This window comes from Schistocerca serialis, chromosome 3, assembly GCF_023864345.2.
Source record: "Schistocerca serialis cubense isolate TAMUIC-IGC-003099 chromosome 3, iqSchSeri2.2, whole genome shotgun sequence".
NCBI classification, from domain to species: domain Eukaryota; kingdom Metazoa; phylum Arthropoda; class Insecta; order Orthoptera; family Acrididae; genus Schistocerca; species Schistocerca serialis.
The window spans coordinates 1,013,019,948-1,013,040,895 of NC_064640.1; the positions used below are offsets into that span (position 1 = coordinate 1,013,019,948).

The following is a 20,948-nucleotide window of genomic DNA, read 5'->3' on the forward strand; positions in this document are numbered from 1 at the left end:
ACAGATGACAACTAACTGCTCTTTCATATTACCAACATACTGTTTTCATAGAGAAGCATCACTCTTCATTTAATTATGATAACTGTGTACATGAAATATTCAAACTTTTTCCATCCAGAATAGCTTCCCAGAAGTGAAAACCATTTTTCTGTGTGGCTAGGTCCTCAATGAATCAATTAATTTTGTGTGTGTGTGTGTGTGTGTGTGTGTGTGTGTGTGTGTGTGTGTGTGTGTGAGAGAGAGAGAGAGAGAGAGAGAGAGAGAGAGAGAGACTCAAATCAAGATTAGTTTAAATAAGGTTGAGATGAAGACCACAGCGATTAGAGGAATATTTTACTGTCTATTTTTTCAAGCAATGCTCTGTAATTTTCTGAAATTGAAGCAATTCTACTGTCTTAATGTGTTACATACTTTCAGTCACTTTTGAGTGTGAAATCCCAAAGAAATAGGCCTTGCAAGGAGCAACAATAATATTTATATATTTGATAACAGTGGTTGATCACATATAAAAATAAGTGCTATGGTAATAATTTACTTGAAGCACAACACTGTGAGAAAATCACCAAAGTACAGACATGTATTAAAATTAGTAGAATTTGATGCACTGCTTTGTCTTCCCTTATTACTGACACATCAAGGAATTCCTCTCCAAAGCTCTCCACAACAACTTATAACTGAATGACTGACTACAACTTCAGCCACTAAATGCTTGAAACCCTATCGGGCCTTTCAAAACCACCCAATATTTCTCTCACTTCTCAGATAATTTAACTTCCCTGATAGTTCCAGGTTTTCCAAACAAACCACCACCCTGTGAAAACTCACATAAGAGCAGAATAACCCTCTACCATGAACCACAATAACAGCCAGAATCTGCCAGCTTTTGTAAGTTACAATGCAGGTTTCTTGATAATTTAGTTGGCATAGCGCAAGTTACGAATAAGTCAGGAAGTAGCAGTAACCTGTAAATATTTATAGCCGTAGATGAAGGTTTTAATCTAATCTGTCTTTCCTTGCTGCACTTTCTTGCCTGTACCTGTTTACTTTTCATGCATAATTTGTGTGTGTGTTTCTTTGGTAGCTTTGATATGGATCACTTGAAATAATACTGATAAGGCTAAATTGCTTCGCAAATGAGTCCATATTAAAGATACATTTTTTACTTCCATTAACCAATCACCTGGGCAGGACTGTATATTATGTTGTTGTTGCGGTTGTTGTTTATCTTCAGTCCAAAGATTGGTTTCATGCAGCACTCCATACCATCTTGTGCAAGCCTTTTCATATCCACATAACTACTGCAACCTATATCCACTTGAAACTACTTACTGCATACGAACCTTGGCCTGCCTCTACCATGTTTATGCTTCACACTTACCTGCATTACCAAACTGATGATTACTTGATGCCTTAAGATATGTCTGATCAACTGATCCCTTCTTTCAATCAAGTTGTGCCAAATTTCTTTTCTTCCCAATGGGATTCAGTACGTCACTAGTTATTCAATCAACCCAACTAATCTTCAACAGCCTTCATTCAAAAGCTTCTATTCTCTTGTTGTCTGAACTGTTTATTGTTCATGTTTCACTTCTGTATAACACTACAGCATACACACACATCCTCAGAAAGAGACCTATCAACAGTTAAATTTACATTTAGTGTTAGTAAATTTCTCTCTCTCAGAAGTTATTTCCTTGCAACTGTCAGTTTGCTTTTATATCCCCTCTACTTTTGCCATCTATAGTTATTTTCCCGCCACAAAAACTTATCTACTACTTTCAGTGCCTCATTTCCTAATTTAATTTCTTCAGTACGACCTGATTTGATTTGATTACATTCCATTGCCCTTGTTGTATTTTTATTAATTTTTGTTTCATATTTTCTTTTCAAGTTATTTTCAACTCTGCTGACCTGATCTTCCAGGTCCTTTGCTGTCTCTGTCAGAATTACAATGTCTCCTGCAACCTCATTTTTTCTTAAATTTCTCCTCCACAACTTCAATTCCTTTTCCAAGCTTCTCCTTTGTTTACTTTACAACTTGCTAAATTTACAGACTGAATACCATAGGGGATAGGTGATGATACTGTCCTACTCCATTCTGAACTACCACCTCCCTTTCATACCCTTCAACTCTTATAATTGCAATCTGGTTTCTGTACAAATTGTAAATAACCATTCACTCCGTGTATTTTATCATCACTACCTTCAAAATTTCAAAGAATGTAGTAAAGTCAAAATCTATCTCTAAATTTACAAATGCTTTAAACATAGGTTAGCCTTGCCTCAATCTATCTTCCAAGGTAAGTCAGTGTAGCCTCAGGGGATCCTGTATTTATCTGGAACCGAAACTGATTTCCCCCCAAAGTTGAAGTCTATGAATTTTTGGTAATATTCTCAATTGTCTGTGCCTGTCTTCTTTAGAATTAGTATTATTCTTCTTTCAGTCTGAGGTTATTTTTGCAGTCTGATATCCTGCACACCAAGTAAAATAGTTTTGTCATGGTTGACTCTCCCAAGGATGTCAATAGGCCTGAGTGACTCTCAAGAACTCCGGGAGCATTGTTTTGACTTCGGCCTTTAAATGCTCTGTACATAATGTAAGTAAGAATTTATCAATAGCAAGTATAATAGAAATCATAAAGACTTCAAAATCTTCTCAGAAACACAAACCTTTCCTCCAGAATCAACAGCAAATACTAATATGTCAAAAACCACTTAAACTATTTCTTTCAGTGTGATAGAGTGCTATTGCCACTATGCCACACAGTTGAAAACTAGATAGGAATGAATTCTTTGGATGTTATGATGTCCAGCAGTAGTCCTCTTTATATGCAGTTCTGTTTACACAAACATATTAAAGATAATTCCATGGCAGCCTCAGAATGAAGTATGACGATATACTTCATGCACAACCAGGAGGCATTTTAAGGTGGGCTGTGTTTTATTTTAATACTTTTTGTTTTGCATGCATGCATTAGTATACAGTATTATTGTTAAGTACATGACGAGTCATTATTTTTAAAAGATCTGTGTAATTTGAAATTTTGATAAGACAGGTTTCCGTGCCAAATTTTTCAAATTATTACTTTTGAAAAATGAAAATAAGGTAGCAGAAAATGAAAATCTGACTTTCAGTAGCAACTGGAGAGGGTAAAAAATAAAGAAACGGTAAACAGAAAAAAAGAACTGCTACAAGGTCGTATCCACGAACAAGAAGTAGGTCCTCAGTTGCCGGATATATTAGCAACAATTTAGCAAGATTTGATGTTTCTGCCACTCTGGAGAATTTTACTTCTATCTACACCTGATTACTGGCAACACGTGTACACTCAAAGCATTTTTATTTAGAAAATTTCCGAGGCAGGCCAGCACCCATAGTGTACGACACAATTTTTGGGTTTCATCAGCGATGCAGCAACTGCCCACCGAAAAAAGAAAATGTCTTGGTTTTTTACACCAGGTAAAATCATTAGTACCAAAGAGTAGATACCACATGATGCTAGCCATAACGAATTGTACAACACTATCATAAGTTAAGTGTTAACATCATATATATATAAAAAATTGCCATTAGAGAGATATGATTGGAAAAACCAGGAAGTACCATTGGTGTAATAGCAAACCAAGATTTAAATTTGATAAGAGTACTTTTTGTATTTGGGATGCGGTGAAGTGGTACTATATATAAAGTGAACCAAGTGATAGGGTACAGATCAATTAGTTATTTTTGAAGCAGTAGGTGGACATTCATGTGAACCAACACGATTATGTTATTACAGAATTTATTTGACAATTTCTCAGAAAATAATTATTTATAAATAACATACCAGATTTTTTCACCAATGACCACAAAGTCCACTTCCCATTTAGAGGCAAATTATAGATGTGGTATCTGTGACAAGTGCAGCAAAAACATAAAACACAAACACAACAAAGTTGGTGAGGTGGCCAGAAAAAACTAAGTGTGTATAAAAGCAGGGGAGTGACTGCTCATTTCAAGAGCATATCACCTGACTAAAATCTGAGTGCAGCAAGCCATGGTACATGAGTAACCCAAGATACAAATGTGGATGTTCAAAGGTCACAATCATTTTCAAACACAGTATTTGGCTCTATTGTGATACAGGATTTGGGGCAGTTATGTAAGGATTGCACACAAGAAAAACTAAGGATTGAGTTTAACACGCCAATGAAGTCTTTACAAGGTGAACACAGATGGACAAAGGAAACCTGAAGAACACACAACAACAACAACAAGCTTGTTTCTCACCTTAAGTGATTTTAGGATACCATGCAAAATCTAAATCGGATGACTTAGGTGTGGTGTGCAAATCTCTCCTCCTATATAAAAGTTTGAGTTTGCACTCAAGAGTACCAAGTGATAATGGTGCGTGGTACCGGAATATTGCCCAAGTTTCCAGGGATGGCAGTCACATGTGGGTGAGGTATGCTTGCTTGTGTGAATGAATGTGTGTGTGTTTCCTTTTCTGGCAAAGACTTTGGCCAAAAGCTGATGTGTAAGTGTCTTTCCTTTGTGCCTGTCTGCAACTCAACATTTCATCTTTATGGTGAACAGCAATCTATCTCTTCCTTATATGGTTGATCTTCATAAATAGTCTTACACAGCTACAAAATCAAAGTTTTTCTACACTTTCTGCTGCATGGTATAAATCCATATTCACAAGCTTTTGATCAATTTCTCCTCAGCCATTATCAAGTGGCAACTCATGGAAGAGAATGCAACTAAAAGCTTGAAGATACTAAATTATCTCACGTGTCTGGAGCCCAAGAAGTTTAAATATTGGTACTATTTCTCTGTGACTATGTTGTAAGTAATCATTATTGACTTGTGTACAAATAATCAGCTTCTAGATACATAACTGCAAATGGGAGTAAAATGGTGAGACTGGTAAATTAAAAAAAATCAAGCTAATGTACATGCTTCTTACCTCTTCAACATAAGGACAAAGCTGTTAAAATATTGACAGAGAAGCTAAAACACACTAACTGATATTATTCTGGAATGTTGATTAATTTATACAAAATCTCATAAATCAATAACAGTTCATTGGAAATGTGTGTGCTATCAATGTACAGATTATTATAGGCGAAATTTCTGTTCTGCGTGAGAAAAATAATATGGAATTAGATATATCTTTGTTGTAAACATAGATTTATGAAACAAATGGGAAATTACAAAACTAAGTTCTCCTATCAATAATGAGTACACATAATATGAACAGCTCTTATAAATTAAAATGCAAATATGGTGTGGTTTAATTATTTAAAGAATGAGAAACAAAACTCACCTTTTCTTGGCTTATTGTGAATGTTTATAGCTTGTGTATGATAACTTTCATCTCCACCAGACTGAATGCACACCAAATGTGAGTCAGCAGAGAAACTAAAATTTGCAGCAAATGCCAAGACATGGTCATTTGAATTATTCAGAGCACGTGTCACCTACACAAACCAAGGGGGAAAAAAAGAGATTTAACAAACGTAGAAACTTAATTGCAAATGTTTTAAATTCAGTGTCATGAAGCTGTAGTAATCTATGAAATAACAATATAATGAAATTAATCCCCTGAAAAATCAAAACATCACATCACATCACATCTCTCTCTCTCTCTCTCTCTCACACACACACACACACACACACACACACACACACTCACTCTCTCTTCTGATTTTCTTTAAACTGTTTAAGAAGCTACTAATAAGAAATATCACATACAATGCATATAGAATGAGCTATAATTTCTACACATCTGAATACACATTATACATGTGATCAATGTGAAACTTTTAATTTTTCCTGGTGTATAAGATGTTCAAGCAACATAAGGGAATGCAGCCGGGGGAAGTTTTTGACTAGCCACCCCACATCCAACGATGCCCAATGTCAGAAGCTATTGATGGTGAACGTTAGTTACCAAAGGGTGAGCAAGTACATTTACTCCATCCTTTTGTCATGTGACCAGGGAAAGAGCAGAATTTAAACAAAAATCTCTGCCTCTATTTATGAGGTCACTTGCTAATTTAATCTCAACTGCTTTGTTAAGAACAGTATCACAATGGCTCGAAGCTCATAACTGAAGATCTGTGCTGCTGTACTCCATAGGATGACTGGTATCAGTGCAATGTTCTGCAATAGTAGATTTATTAAGTTGCTGAAAGCAAGAGAGATGCTTATGCTCTACACACTGATCCTCCACAGTCCTGATGGTTTGACCAATGAGTGACACATTGCAACTGCATAGCATATAGAAGATACCCACCTTACACAATCCAAGATCACCCTTTACAGACCATAAAACAGAATTATTCCAAAAGACAGTCATCTGGCTGCGTTGCCATAAGTTGGTGAAAAAATTTATAAACAGGAAGAAACTCAAGTTCTACACTATTTATCCCTGTGGGAAGGATAAGTATCACTTCTTGCAGGAGTTCGATAATTTCACAGTAGAAGTAAGACTGCAATGTGCAACCCCCCCCCCCCCTCCCCCCTTTTTAATACTGTGTACAGACCACAATGTTATTCAAGCATTTGGCATTTGCATCATGTTTATTCTCCTACTGCTAATTGCATCAAGTACTGGTTTAGCTCCTGTTCATGCAGGGATACGCTATTCTCAGCGAGAACTGGAGTTTGTTTCTGTGGAATTACTTTGGCTTTATTTTACAAGTGCTCCAACAGTTTTGGCACTGGCTGAACGGTCTGACTGAGAATTTCATTCTTCTACTGCTTGACATTCGGCTAAGTTTGAATGTGTCCATGGCTCAGCCCAACCATTTGCCAGTTGTTTATTTTACTAGTTTTGCTGAACAGACTGTTTTTAAACTACTCCTAGGCATTGCACAGAAGGTTACGAGAGAAGCATGTAATGCATTAAATGGGAACATTCACTCAAGGGTAATTTTACAGGAGCCGAGAGGGAAGCTTTGTGTATACCTTGGGTTGATTCTGACATTGCTATCTGACTTGTAGACAACGGCAATGCTACAGTTGTGCTAGACAAGGAGGACTATGTTCAAGAGATGCCGTGTTTACTGTCTGATCCAGTATATTTCAGACTCCATGCTAACCCAAAAAAAGGGTTGGGAGGAAGACCAACAACCTCTTGAAGGAAAGTTCCTTGTCGCAAGATACTAGCAAGAGTCTTAATTCAAATTGTGCTGTTCCTCATAAACTATATGCCCTTCTGAATTTCCACTTGATAGGGTTTCCTCTTAGGTCATTAATCAGTAAAACTGGTGCTCAGACATACCTTTTAGCCCACTAATGGGTCAGTGGCTACATAATATTAGGAACTTGTTGGATCTCTGGTATTTCAATAAGCTTTGATGTGGTGTCTCCCTCTTTTGACCTGTGTTCCTCTGCCTAATTCATTACGGTTAATTTGGGTATGTTTAGCACTGAATTAAATAATCTAGTTTGATGTGTGTTGACATCTAATTACTTTTTATTCAGTGGCCAGTTCTATGAGCATACAAAGTTGTGATGGAGAACCCTTTGTCTGTGATTATAGCCAATCAGCTGAGATAGCCACCTTGAAGTCACCTTTTGGCAGAATGCACTGCTGAATTGTCCCCAGTTAATGCTTGTCTCAGTTTTGTCACCAACCTTGTCTTGCCAACTCTCGGAGATGTCAATGAAGTTCTCATCACTCTCAATGACTGAAATCACAAATCATGTTTGCTATTTCAAAGTCCCAATCACAAATACTACAGCAAAATCACAGAATTCAACTACCACATGACACATACACACTGTCAGGCCATAGTCATAAGAGCTGTGTTAGAATTAGTGAGGAATATGTTGTGTTGACAGGTAAGAGCTACCAACTACTGGATTCAGCTAAAACTAAAGCACAGTTGTATTAATAGGTCTACAATTTGTTATTAACATTACATACCAGTCACAGAATGCGCCACAGGGATTTATCAATTGAACCCTTTGTGAATAAGTTGGTTATGGATGAACAATTTAAAAAGTTAAGAACTGAGTGGACAACAAGCTATAGAATATTATTTTTATTGTCCACCAAACACATTGACTGCAGATGCCAATCCATTTTTTTAGCTCATACAGAGAGAATGGAGAATCACTGTACAGCTAACATAGTTTCTAAGGTGGTCATATTCCCAACTGAAACTTTACAGGACCTCTGTGCTAGTTCTTTCATATCATGTTTATTTAATGAAATATTGTGAGAGATATTTTATTTCATATCATTATTTTCATACATCACATGTATCCAAGGCATTTGCTTAGTTGTAAGCAAGTTCTGTTTATCAGGAGTAGCTGTTTTAAATTTGTCATCCTATTTCCATTTATTTACGTATTTATGACTGTCAATGTAAATTATATACCTTCTTGTAAATGTTTATAATATAAAACTGGTATGGAATAATAATGAATTTCCAGAGAAAAAGGGTTTTGTACAACACTGAAAATGTCCTTTTTTGGCAGGAAGCATGATCAACATATTTAAAACATTCAGCAAAACCAGAAGAGAATTACCTTCCCACAACCAAAGATTGGGCTGCCATATTCACAGCTATGTTTTTATACAAAATTTTCTTCTTTTCTCCTCCAACTTCACTTACTCCACACTAAAGAATCTTTTCCCTCTATAAAAGCTTTCTGTTATGTTCTACAGATGCCATGTTTTCTTCTGTTACATTATTATTATTATTATTATTATTATTATTATTATTCTGGATTTACAATGTGAGTACATTTTTCCAGCACCTATTCTAGATTACAGTAAGTCACTAATTATTGTTCTCCACTCTTCTCTGTTTGTCCATAAATCTTCAGGAATGTTGTTCTTCCTCATTGCTGACTGAACTCCCTGTATCCATGTATCAGGTGGTCGTCCCCTTTTTCTTCTTCCAATTGGTACCCAGTCGATTATGCATTTTGGTAGCCTTTCCTGTTCCATTCGTCTGATGTGTCCATACCATTTAAGCTGTTTGTGCTCGATGAAATCAATAATTGAATTTTTACATTTCATCTTATCTCTGATTACTTCATTTCTTATTCTTTCTCGTCTTGATATTCTTGCTGAACGTCTCCAGAAATCCATTTCTGTGGCTAATAATTTTGATTTCAGTTGCCATTTTGTTGTCCACACTTCTGAACCATATGTAATAATGCTCCTAACTATTGTTTTAAAAATCCTTATTTTGTTATCAGTTGTTATGTGTTTGTCCCAGAGAATTCCATTCAATAAAGAGATTGTCGTCTTTCCAGAATTTATTCTTGATCTAATTTCTTTGTCCTGTTTCCCATCATTTGTAATTTTCACACCTAAATATTTATATTCCTCAGTAGCTGTTATTGTTCCCATCCCTTCTTCTAATATTAAGTCTCCATTCACTCCACCAATTACCATGTACTTTGTTTTATTCATGTTTACATTTAGACCTGATTTTTTATATTCTTGAATCAATTTTCTGGTCATATACTCTATGTCCTCACAGTCTTGGGCTATAATCAGTTGGTCATCTGCAAATTGTAATGAGTATATTGTTCTATCATTTATTGGTATTCCCATAGCGTGACATTTTTTCTTCCAATTCTGTAAAGTTACAGCTATAGTTATAAAACTTTCTTTGATATCACGTGTAACTTAACTTCCAGCAGGCACAGCATAATAATTTCTGCTGGAAATAAATTAATCTGGCACCTACAACCTTTACACACTCGAATTACATCTATGTAAATGTATACTGCAGAAGTGGCAATCGATAAATGTATAGTAATGATGACACCTCATGATTAACATGATCTGGTACAGAAGGGCTAGCTTTCTTGATCATAGTTACCATTAGTTCTTATGAGATGAGGAGCTAAAGAGTGGTACACCAAAATTAATTACACATGGGGAGAAAAAAGAGGGTTATATCAAGAACTCACTAAAAGCCATGAGATTATGAAAGACTGTCAGTGTACCATGACTCCTTAAACACTGACAATGAGTCCTTCAGGCACGACTTCTCTGTACTTCATAATATTTGTGAATCTGTGATTCATTAGTCTTAAAATATACATAATGTGAATCATTTGAGTGAGATATGGGAGAGACATTAAAATTGTGGTATGATTTCACCATAAACATAGAACAGCTAATGTTAATAACAGCATCCTAGTAACAATACTGTTTTGTTATATTTACACATAAAATTAAAAACCGGACATTAAATTACTCCTTGCTAAAATCATCATTTCATCATATATGAATTCTTCTACCGAATAGTAGCATTTATTCCACAAAATCCACTGGAGCCTTAATTTTAGTCTCCAGCTTCATATTAAATAAGTTTTTTCCCATTAATTTTCTTATATGTTGCCATCCTCATCTCCTGTGGAGTCTGAGCATACAGCTTCAGTTGGTGTGTGGGTAGCAAAAAATTATTTTTATTTCTCATGTTCTATGTGCAGTTTAAATGATTCTCTTCAAATAACTTTTGTCTTCTTTGAAGTAAGATTATAATTTCATAAATGTATATTTGGAGGGGGGGGGGGGGGGGCAGTTAGGATATGCGGTTTCTGAAATAATGGGCAACAAGATTCTTTCTGCTGTGCAGTACACACATTTCTAATAACACTCCATACCCAATGACACACTCAAAATAGCTACAATACACTGTTTTTTGTGTACGCATATCAGTATAATTTGCTAGTATTTGCATTGCAAATGCAAAACTGCTTACCTAGTTTAATGACAGAAAATCAATATGTGTATTTCAACTGAAGTTCAGTCCAAGGAATTTGATCGTGTCAACTTCTTCCATAAGTCAATTGTTAAATTGTATTTTAAATTCTACAAATTTTGAATGTTTGGTGTTGAAATGTACCATATCAGTTTTAACAATGTTCTGTTTCAACCCATTTAAGCAGAACCAATTTTCCAGAGTACCCAGTGTGCTTACAATAGAGCTCTGAAATCTTTGTGCATCGTCATCTTCAACTAAAAGAAACTTATTGTCAGGAAATAGAAATGATGAGGAATTTATATTTATGGGTCAGTCATTTATGTGGAATAGGAACAGGATATACCCTGAAATGAAGCTCTGAGACACACACTGTGATACTGAACTCCATTTAGAATAATAATTCACTTCATTTGAAGTGATGGTTAGCCTTGCTTTCTATTCTCAAGTGTGATGTAAGCCATTTCAGATCATTTACCTTGATACCATATTTATCGAGTGCGTAGATATGCAATGCTCTGTTTACAGAGTCAAAGGCTTTTGCATGATCACAGAAGTTACTTGCAACTTCATACTCCTATGGTCCACTGGTTTGCATATTTTTTCAATAAAGGTATTTTCTGTATCCAGAGTGTCTTTTTCCTTGTTGGAATATAAATAAGCTGCTTACAATAATATCATTTTTTACGTTAAATTTTTTGACCTGGTGTGCAGCTGCTTTTTCTAACCCTTTTGACAGGACTGGAAAAACAGAAATAGGACAATGGTTTCACATGTCTCCCCTCATACCTTTCTTGTACAGAGTTCTGACTTTGGTATACTTCAGCACACCTGGAAAACACCCTTGTTCAAAAGATTTTAGTTAGCAGAGGTGCTGTTATGTGATATCTGCTTTAATCATTTTAGTAAGTATCCCATCTCAACCAGCAGAGCTTTTATTTTTTAAATGATAATATAACATTTTCCACATCATTTATTGAGACTTTTTTAAAATGTGTAAGGTACTCTGGTTCTTGGTTGAGTCCAAAGGGATTAACTTTACTCCGATACTCTGCTATGTCAACATCTGGCTTTCCCACATTTATGAAGAATTCATTTAAAGCCTCTGATGTTTTAGCTGGGTTTACTATAAGGCCATCATCTACTTTAATCCCAGATAATTACATTTTTAATAACTCTAATGTCTAACTCTGATTTGACAACAGAACACAATGCCTTTGTCTTACATTTATGTTTTAAAATGAACTTGATGGCTGGCATATGTTTGGCTGCCTTCACGACTTTCTTAAATACAGGTTTATAATGTATAACATACTCAGTAAAATTCCTTTTTTTTATATCTCAGTTCGCTGTGGACGTGCCTCTTCCTGACACTAGGAATTTTTATACCCCAGTTCTTTTGTTACATGGGGTTCTTAGTGAAAAAGTTTCATTACAAATTTCAAGAGCTACTTAAATATTTGTTGAAGTTACTATTACTTGAGATACACCTGTAGCTGTCATAAAACCATCCAACCTCTCTTCACTTCTTATGAAACACCGTTAAATTTTTTTCATTGAAGTTCCTTTTCATATGGTTTTTGCTACATGAAATTTATTTATTTATTTTTGGTAATCCAATGAATATCGCTGTGTGATTGGATATTAATAAATCTAAGAAAATTTATAAACATCTTCAAACACATAATTTGTTACTATATTATCAATACAGGTCACTGGCTGCGCATTTACCCTAGTGGCTTGAATCAAGTTTATTATGTCAGTGAACCTTGACGCATCCCTGCTTTCAACTGTGATATTAATATTAAAGTCATTAGCTATTACAATCAATTTCCTTTTTTCTTTATATTATCAATACAGGTCACTGGCTGCGCATTTACCCTAGTGGCTTGAATCAAGTTTATTATGTCAGTGAACCTTGACGCATCCCTGCTTTCAACTGTGATATTAATATTAAAGTCATTAGCTATTACAATCAATTTCCTTTTTTCTTTACAGAGAATTTTCACAAAGGTACTGAAATTTGACCACAAAGCTTCAATTTGTTAAGGTAATGATAATTCCCAAAATAATACAACTGTGGCTTTTCTATATAAAAAGACCTGTTCTACAATCAAGATACTTGCAGAACACTGATTCTGAAATAAAGTAATTTAAATCACTGAGATGTATTTTTGAAACATGTAGCCTAACAACCTAAATCACCACCTTTACATATTAAAAAACCATAATAAATGGTACAACAACAAGTGGCATTCGACACAATTTGATGGAAGTCAAAATTATGCACAATTAACAGAAAGACGCAACATTAGTAAATTTCACTCTCATCGCTTCTTTCTTTAGACAAGAAAAGAACCATTAGTTGACATGTACAATCAACAGTGGGCCATTACTAAGTGTCAAACTTGTGTTGTGTAATGAAGCAAAGCAATAACACAACAACTACTAAGCTGAGGAGCATTAATTTTCTCTTGGGTTTTTAGATGGCCACTCACTTCTGCACAGTTATGTTTCATCTTGCTTGTAATAAAGTTTGTGTGTTATTTTGAATTACTAATCACTATTCTTCTGAAACAAAACTACCACCCTGGATAAGGATGAACTGTCTTTAAACATTAATTCACAAACAACTAATTAAGATTGTGGACAAAGTTTTGCAGCACCATGACTCGCAGAGTTGAATGTTACCTAGCAGCAGATTATGACGACACAGATCTGCACTTTCTACTGCCTTTGTTTTGGTTATTGTGTTAAATTTATCCTATACACATTTGCAGATATGCATGAGGCGCAAAACTTTGAGTAGATAATTTTCATTAATACAATACACACAAACTGCATGCGTACAAGCATTCTACATTCATAGAAAATGATCAATAAATTATTTATTACTTCTTCAATACAACTGAGATAAATTTTAACATGATTTAAGTTTTCTTAATTAGCAAAATTCAAATCTTCCGTAACACCAAAGAGAAGTTTCGTTTTCAATTGTTACAAAAATCCTTTCTTTCTAATTATTACACTTCATGGGAATTTATTAAAATATATTCAAAGCTTACAAAGAACGATAATTACCTGATCATATCTGTTCTTTGGTAAAAGTACTGATGTGCGTCTGTCTTCCATATGAATCACGAGTCCTCTAACAGATGGCAGGGTATAACTCAAGTTACGGAAATCCTGTGTACAGTATAGTAAGAAAATGCAATTATACATATGGCTGACAATTTCTGAAAACAGAAATTACATTTTTGAGCAAAACTTAATTCCTGATGGCGTGCAGCAGACACAATGACAGGGTTTCAATACCTCACCACAAGCCATTATTTAATGAATGCTGGAAAATAATCATAAAACCTGAAAAGGAATACTATGAATGATGCACAAGAAGTCTTAATGTGGTAGGATACTGCACAGATGGCACGGCATATTGGAGAAAGCAGCAGGTAGACAAAATAACCAATATAAAAGCTTGTTATTGCATGCTTATTGATCTCTGCATTAATACACCACACTACATTAATTTGAAACTTTGTCTCCCTTGACAATTCTTACCTGCCACATTTACCTCCCTTGACAATTCCTTGATGCCTCGGGATATGTCCTAACAACATATCTATTCTTTTAGTCAAGTTGTACCATAAAGTTCCTTTCTCTCCAAACTGATTCAGTATCTCTTCATTAATTAGTCGAGTGACCCATCTAATCTTCAGCATTATTCTGCATCATCTCATTTCGAAAGCTTCTCTTCTCTTCTATTCTATTTACTGGCCACACCACACTTCTGCACACTGCCACACTACAGAATCTACGAGGGTTGGAACTTTAATAGAGGCAACTATTTATTTACAGCTCGTACAAAATAAATACGTGTTTCAAAGTTTTACTGACCTTTAAAGTAGTCACCAGCATTGTGTGTAACCCATTGCCAGCTATGTGGAAGTCATAGAATGCTCTTAGCAGTGCCAGTTGTGTTGACAGATCGAGCGGCACGTCTATTGCCCGACGAATTTTTAGCAGTTCTGAAGCAGTTAGAAATCGAGTTGAACTCACGAGGGCTTAAGTCAGCGGAGTGCAGTAGGTGGTATAACACTTAGCAGCCCCATCAGTCAAAACAAATCAGTAACAACTTGCACTGTACGTGCTTGAGCACTGTCCTGCAAAATGATGGTCAGGTCCTGCAGAAAGTGTCATCACTTCTGTCTCTAAGCTGGTCGTAAGTTGTGTTCCAAAAATGAACAGCATAGATACAGAGGTGATGACACTTTCTGCAGGACCTGACCATCATTTTGCAGGACAAGGCTCAAGAACGTACAGCGCAACCTGTTACTGATTTGTTTGAATGATAGGGCTACTAAGTGCTATACCATCTACTGCACTCCCCTGACTTAAGCCCTCGTGAGTTCAACTTTCTAAACTGAAGGAAATACACTCCTGGAAATTGAAATAAGAACATCGTGAATTCATTGTCCCAGGAAGGGGAAACTTTATTGACACATTCCTGGGGTCAGATACATCACATGATCACTCTGACAGAACCACAGGCACATAGACACAGGCAACAGAGCATGCACAATGTCGGCACTAGTACAGTGTATATCCACCTTTCGCAGCAATGCAGGCTGCTATTCTCCCATGGAGACGATCGTAGAGATGCTGGATGTAGTCCTGTGGAACGGCTTGCCATGCCATTTCCACCTGGCGCCTCAGTTGGACCAGCGTTCGTGCTGGACGTGCAGACCGCGTTAGACGACGCTTCATCCAGTCCCAAACATGCTCAATGGGGGACAGATCCCGAGATCTTGCTGGCCAGGGTAGTTGACTTACACCTTCTAGAGCACGTTGGGTGGCACGGGATGCATGCGGACGTGCATTGTCCTGTTGGAACAGCAAGTTCCCTTGCCGGTCTAGGAATGGTAGAACGATGGGTTCGATGACGGTTTGGATGTACCGTGCACTATTCAGTGTCCCCTCGACGATCACCAGTGGTGTACAGCCAGTGTAGGAGATCGCTCCCCACACCATGATGCCGGGTGTTGGCCCTGTGTGCCTCGGTCGTATGCAGTCCTGATTGTGGCGCTCACCTGCACGGCGCCAAACACGCATACGACCATCATTGGCACCAAGGCAGAAGCGACTCTCATCGCTGAAGACGACACGTCTCCATTCGTCCCTCCATTCACGCCTGTCGCGACACCACTGGAGGCGGGCTGCACGATGTTGGGGCGTGAGCGGAAGACGGCCTAACGGTGTGAGGGACCGTAGCCCAGCTTCATGGAGACGGTTGCGAATGGTCCTCGCCGATACCCCAGGAGCAACAGTGTCCCTAATTTGCTGGGAAGTGGCGGTGCGGTCCCCTACGGCACTGCGTAGGATCCTACGATCTTGGCGTGCATCCGTGCGTCGCTGCGGTCCGGTCCCAGGTCGACGGGCACGTGCACCTTCCGCCGACCACTGGCGACAACATCGATGTACTGTGGAGACCTCACGCCCCACGTGTTGAGCAATTCGGCGGTACGTCCACCCGGCCTCCCGCATGCCCACTATACGCCCTCGCTCAAAGTCCGTCAACTGCACATACGGTTCACGTCCACGCTGTCGCGGCATGCTACCAGTGTTAAAGACTGCGATGGAGCTCCGTATGCCACGGCAAACTGGCTGACACTGACGGCGGCGGTGCACAAATGCTGCGCAGCTAGCGCCATTCGACGGCCAACACCGCGGTTCCTGGTGTGTCCACTGTGCCGTGCGTGTGATCATTGCTTGTACAGCCCTCTCGCAGTGTCCGGATCAAGTATGGTGGGTCTGACACACCGGTGTCAATGTGTTCTTTTTTCCATTTCCAGGAGTGTACTTCATGGCATTTGCTTCAGAACTGCTACAAATTCATCGGGCAATAGACTGCGCTGCTTGAACTGTCAACACAGCTGGCACTGCTAAAAGTATCTGACGATTTCCACAACGCTGGCAATGGGTTATACACAATGCTGGTGAATACTTTGAAGGTCAGTAAAACTTTGAAACATGTATCTATTTTGTATGAGCTGTAAATAAATAGTTGCCACTATTAAAATTCCAACCCTCATATAATGCTAAGCAACTATCCCAGAACTAGTTGCAGGTTGCCTATCTAACAGCTTCCAGGGGCAACAAAAATTTTATTTTGAATTTTTTGTGTAATTATTGACAAAATTAAACATTTTTTTGACTGTCATAAACAAAACGAAATGATCGTGTGGCACTGTTGCCTGGGAGGCTCCATTTGGGGAAGTTTGGCTGCCGAGTTGCAAGTCCTATTTCAGTCGATGCCACATTGGGCTATTTGTGTGCCAGTGATGATGAAGGATGATGAGGGCAACACAACACCCAGTCCACAAGTGGAGAAAAATCCCCAACCCAGCCGGGAATCGACCCAGGGCCTGCTGCATGGTAGGCAAACATGTTATCACTCAGCTAAGCAGGTAGACAAAGACTGTCATAATCTACCCATTAAGCAGTATAATTTTAGGTTAAAAGTTTAAAATAATACAACAAGTATTAAAGTTACAAACTGTGCATTTGTCTTGAGGCAGCATAGCTGACTGCATGTGAATAACCGCATTTTAGTCACCCAGCATTTGAGGAAGTGACTACCAATACACTTTATTCATAATTTCAAACCTTGACAAAACTTTTTGGTGCTGATGTTCCTCACAAAATTATGAAAGGAAAAAAGTTTACTTCTTACTGCATTTTCACTGTTGGTGCAGTAAAACTTCAGTACCACCGAGTGAGATGGCGCGATGGACTCTCATTTGGGAGGACAACAGTTCAATCCCGCATCCGGCCATCCTGATTTAGTTTTCCATGATTCCCCTAAATCGTTCCAGGCAAATGCCGGGATGGTTCCTTTGAAAGGGCACAGCTGACTTCCTTCCCCATCCTTCCCTAATCCAATGAGACCGATGACCTCGCAGTTTGGTCTTTTCCCCCAAACACCCCAACCCAACCCACTTCAGAACCAAACATGACATTTTAATTGATTACTTCTTTACTACCTATTCTATCTGCAACACAAAATGCAGACAGTATCCACATATACCATTGAATGTACCTACGCAATTACATCATTGTATGAAAGATCATTCAGTAGATATGACCTTGAACACTGAGATACATAAAATCATAATGCTATTACTTAAGTGACTTCCAACAAACTTCAAGCATAATTTCAAACCTTTCCCATTGCTTATATGCTTAATGTAAAATATTTAACACATTGACTCATTAGTAAAGTATGAAGCTGTTTTACAACGTCTGACAAAGTTCAGCGAACAGTCCTGTAACATTAATGTAGATGAACTATGAACTACAGTTACCTTACTGGCATTTGAAATAGTCACCTCCCATGACTATGCACTGCTGGGCTCTGTGATACATGTCCTGGAAACTTTGCACGAACTCTTCCTTTGGGACAGTGTTCAAAAGATGTGTCATGTTTTGCTGGATGTCAGGTGCATCATCAAATCTCTTCCCTTTCAAAGTGAGTTTGAGTCAAGGGAAAATAAAGAAGTCTGGAGGATTGAGATCCACAAGTATGGTGGATGTTCAAGTTGAACCACCCCCTTTTTTTCCCAAGAACTGTTTGACAATATTGGCTGTGCGTGGGCGAGCATTGTCGCGAACAAAAAACCAGGAACATTCTTTTGTGTACTGGGGTCTGCGTAGATGTTGCATGAAATTGGGCAAAATTTCATAGTACCATGCAGTGTTCAACGTCATTTCCTCAGGTAGAAATTCCTTGTGGATAATGCCTTGACTATCGAAAAAGGTGTTGAGCATCGTTTTGATGTGTGATTTTTCAGCTCTGACTTTTTTCTGACAAGGTGATGTCAGAGAATGCCATTTCATGCTTTGCCGTTTCATTTCAGGGTCGTACCAGAGACACCAGGTTTCATCCTCAGTGACAATACAGTTCAAGAAATTGGGTGTCGCAGTCACCATTTCGACAAAATCCTGTGAAGCCTCTAATCATGTTTGCTTCTGATTGTCAGTCAGGTGATGTTGTACAAGATGACTAACTCCTGGGTAAGGATTTGTTGCACGCATTCACAGTTCATCTGCAGTTCATCCACTATCATGCGCACAGTTAACTGACGGTCGTTCATGATTAATGCCCTCACTTTCTCGATGTTTTCGTCACATATGTCGGTCGCCGGTCGTCCACTATGGGGATTGTTAGAAACACTTTCCTGGCCTCCTTAAAAACGGGCGGACAACTCATACACACACTTCATGGACAGTGCTTGATCCCCACATAAACACATGCCAGAATTGCTCCTTCGCTCATTCATTGTCCTGTCCTCAATTCAGAACCAACGCACTAAACAAGCACTTCGTCCAACAGGTCTAACACAGAACACATACGATGCTCAACTGAATTGTGGTGGGGGCACGTTGCCAACACCGGCTGCTATGCAGGTGCAGCACGGTTAGTCGCCAGTGTTGCATGATCGACTGTTCTGACTTCATTCACTGAACTTTATTGTCAGAGGTTGTATACATGAAAGTTCAACTCTTTAAAGAATTTGGGAGGTCTCCTGGCACTTTCAGAAAAGGCTTTCCAACATTTAAATTTATATTTGAAAATGACATTTCTCTTTTTCAGAAATGCTTTTCTTGTTACTGCCAGTCTGGATTTTATGTCTTTTCTACTTCTACCATTATCAGTTAGTTTGCTTCCAAATAACAAAACTCATCAACTACTTCTAGTGTTTCATTTCTTCATCTATGCCATTAGAGTCACCTGATTTAATTTGACTACATTATATTACCCTGATTTTACTTTTCTTGATATTAATCTTGCAACTTCTTTTCAAAGCACTATCAATTATGTTCAGCTGAAATTCTAGGTTCCTTGCCATCTCTAACAAAATTACAATGTCATCAACAGCAAACAGAAATAGTTTTTATTTATTGTCCCTGAATTTTAATGCCTTCACTCCCTTCTCAGCAACTGCCTGGCCTTTTCAAGTCCTTGAACTCTTACACTGGAGTCTGGTTTCTGTAAAACTTATAGATAACCACTGTTAAACACTTTTGCTGAATCTACAAATTTTATAAACCAGGGACAACCAAGAACTTTGCACACAAGCAGCATTTCCTACCTTTACGCAATTTCTTCAATTGTAACACTTTGGCGACCAAGCCTGAGCATAATTCGGACCGTAACACTGTGCTCAAATTACTGCGCACGAGTATATGTTGGGCTGCAATTTTCATGATGTGCAAGCAAACTATCGCTCAAAAACTGTTCTAAATTTTGTCTGAGAACAATGAACAGATGACTTGCTACCTATCCTCTGGCAGTTACTGTCTTCAGCTATAAATTTCTAGAATTACTTTGAAAGAATCAGTAGTGAACATACGAGCTGCTGTCATGTCTGACGGAGCCTTTGTCTGCCTCCGTTGTTGTAAGTCATGTGTGAACTCATTAGATATTGCAGTTTACTGTAATTCTGATACAAATACGTCACATTTCCTGAGTGAGCATGAAATTTTTGGAAGCTCAAGAGGAAGAATTCAATGATTCTGGACTGGAGTGAGAACTAGCTGAGTGCAAACAATCTGAAGATTCATATTCTGGTAAGCTGCTGGTTGATACAATTTTTCTCACTGATATTGTACCTACAGATGCTGCTGCCATAATTACAGCTTAGTTCCATTTAATTTTTCATATTTACCCAAGTATAAGACGACCTTGAATATAAGACCACACCCTTTTTCCGACGCTACTTGGAAAAAAATTATTTTTAATATAATCTAACAAATCAAATTAACAAACTGTTTTATTGAAATAAAGTAGCTCCCTAAAAATGTTTAACATTATACCTGTTCTAAACATATGCAATTTACTGATTGTCTACATTTTGATAATAAAAGGAAAAATAACAAACAAAAAGAAATGGTTTACCTTAATTTATATTTTCACTTCCTTTTTTGCTTACTATCTCAGAGGGATCAATATTTCTAACAACAACAACAACAACGACAACAACAATTGTCATCACTGGTATCAATATCTACATTTTTAAGCCTACTGTCATTCTTTCCTTCCTGATACTCATCCCAAAGTATGTCATTAACTGAGCCACTTATAGTACTGTATATGCAGCATTTTTTGAATTCTTCCATAACAGCTTTACTTGAGATTCTGTTTCAGGGTTTCTTTAACTTCC

The 20,948-nt window shown here is 37.7% G+C and overlaps 1 protein-coding gene across 1 annotated transcript in view; it reads right to left on the reverse strand.

Annotated features, from left to right (window-relative positions):
• Positions 1-20,948, reverse strand: part of LOC126471471 (zinc finger FYVE domain-containing protein 9) — a 429,993-nt gene that overhangs the window by 79,807 nt on the left and 329,238 nt on the right. Inside the window, exons 14-15 of the mRNA XM_050099668.1 lie at positions 13,807-13,911; positions 5,310-5,463 (exon numbers count right to left, since the gene is read on the reverse strand). Coding sequence (XP_049955625.1) covers positions 5,310-5,463; positions 13,807-13,911 — 259 coding nt within the window. The remainder of the gene's footprint in view (positions 1-5,309; positions 5,464-13,806; positions 13,912-20,948) is intronic.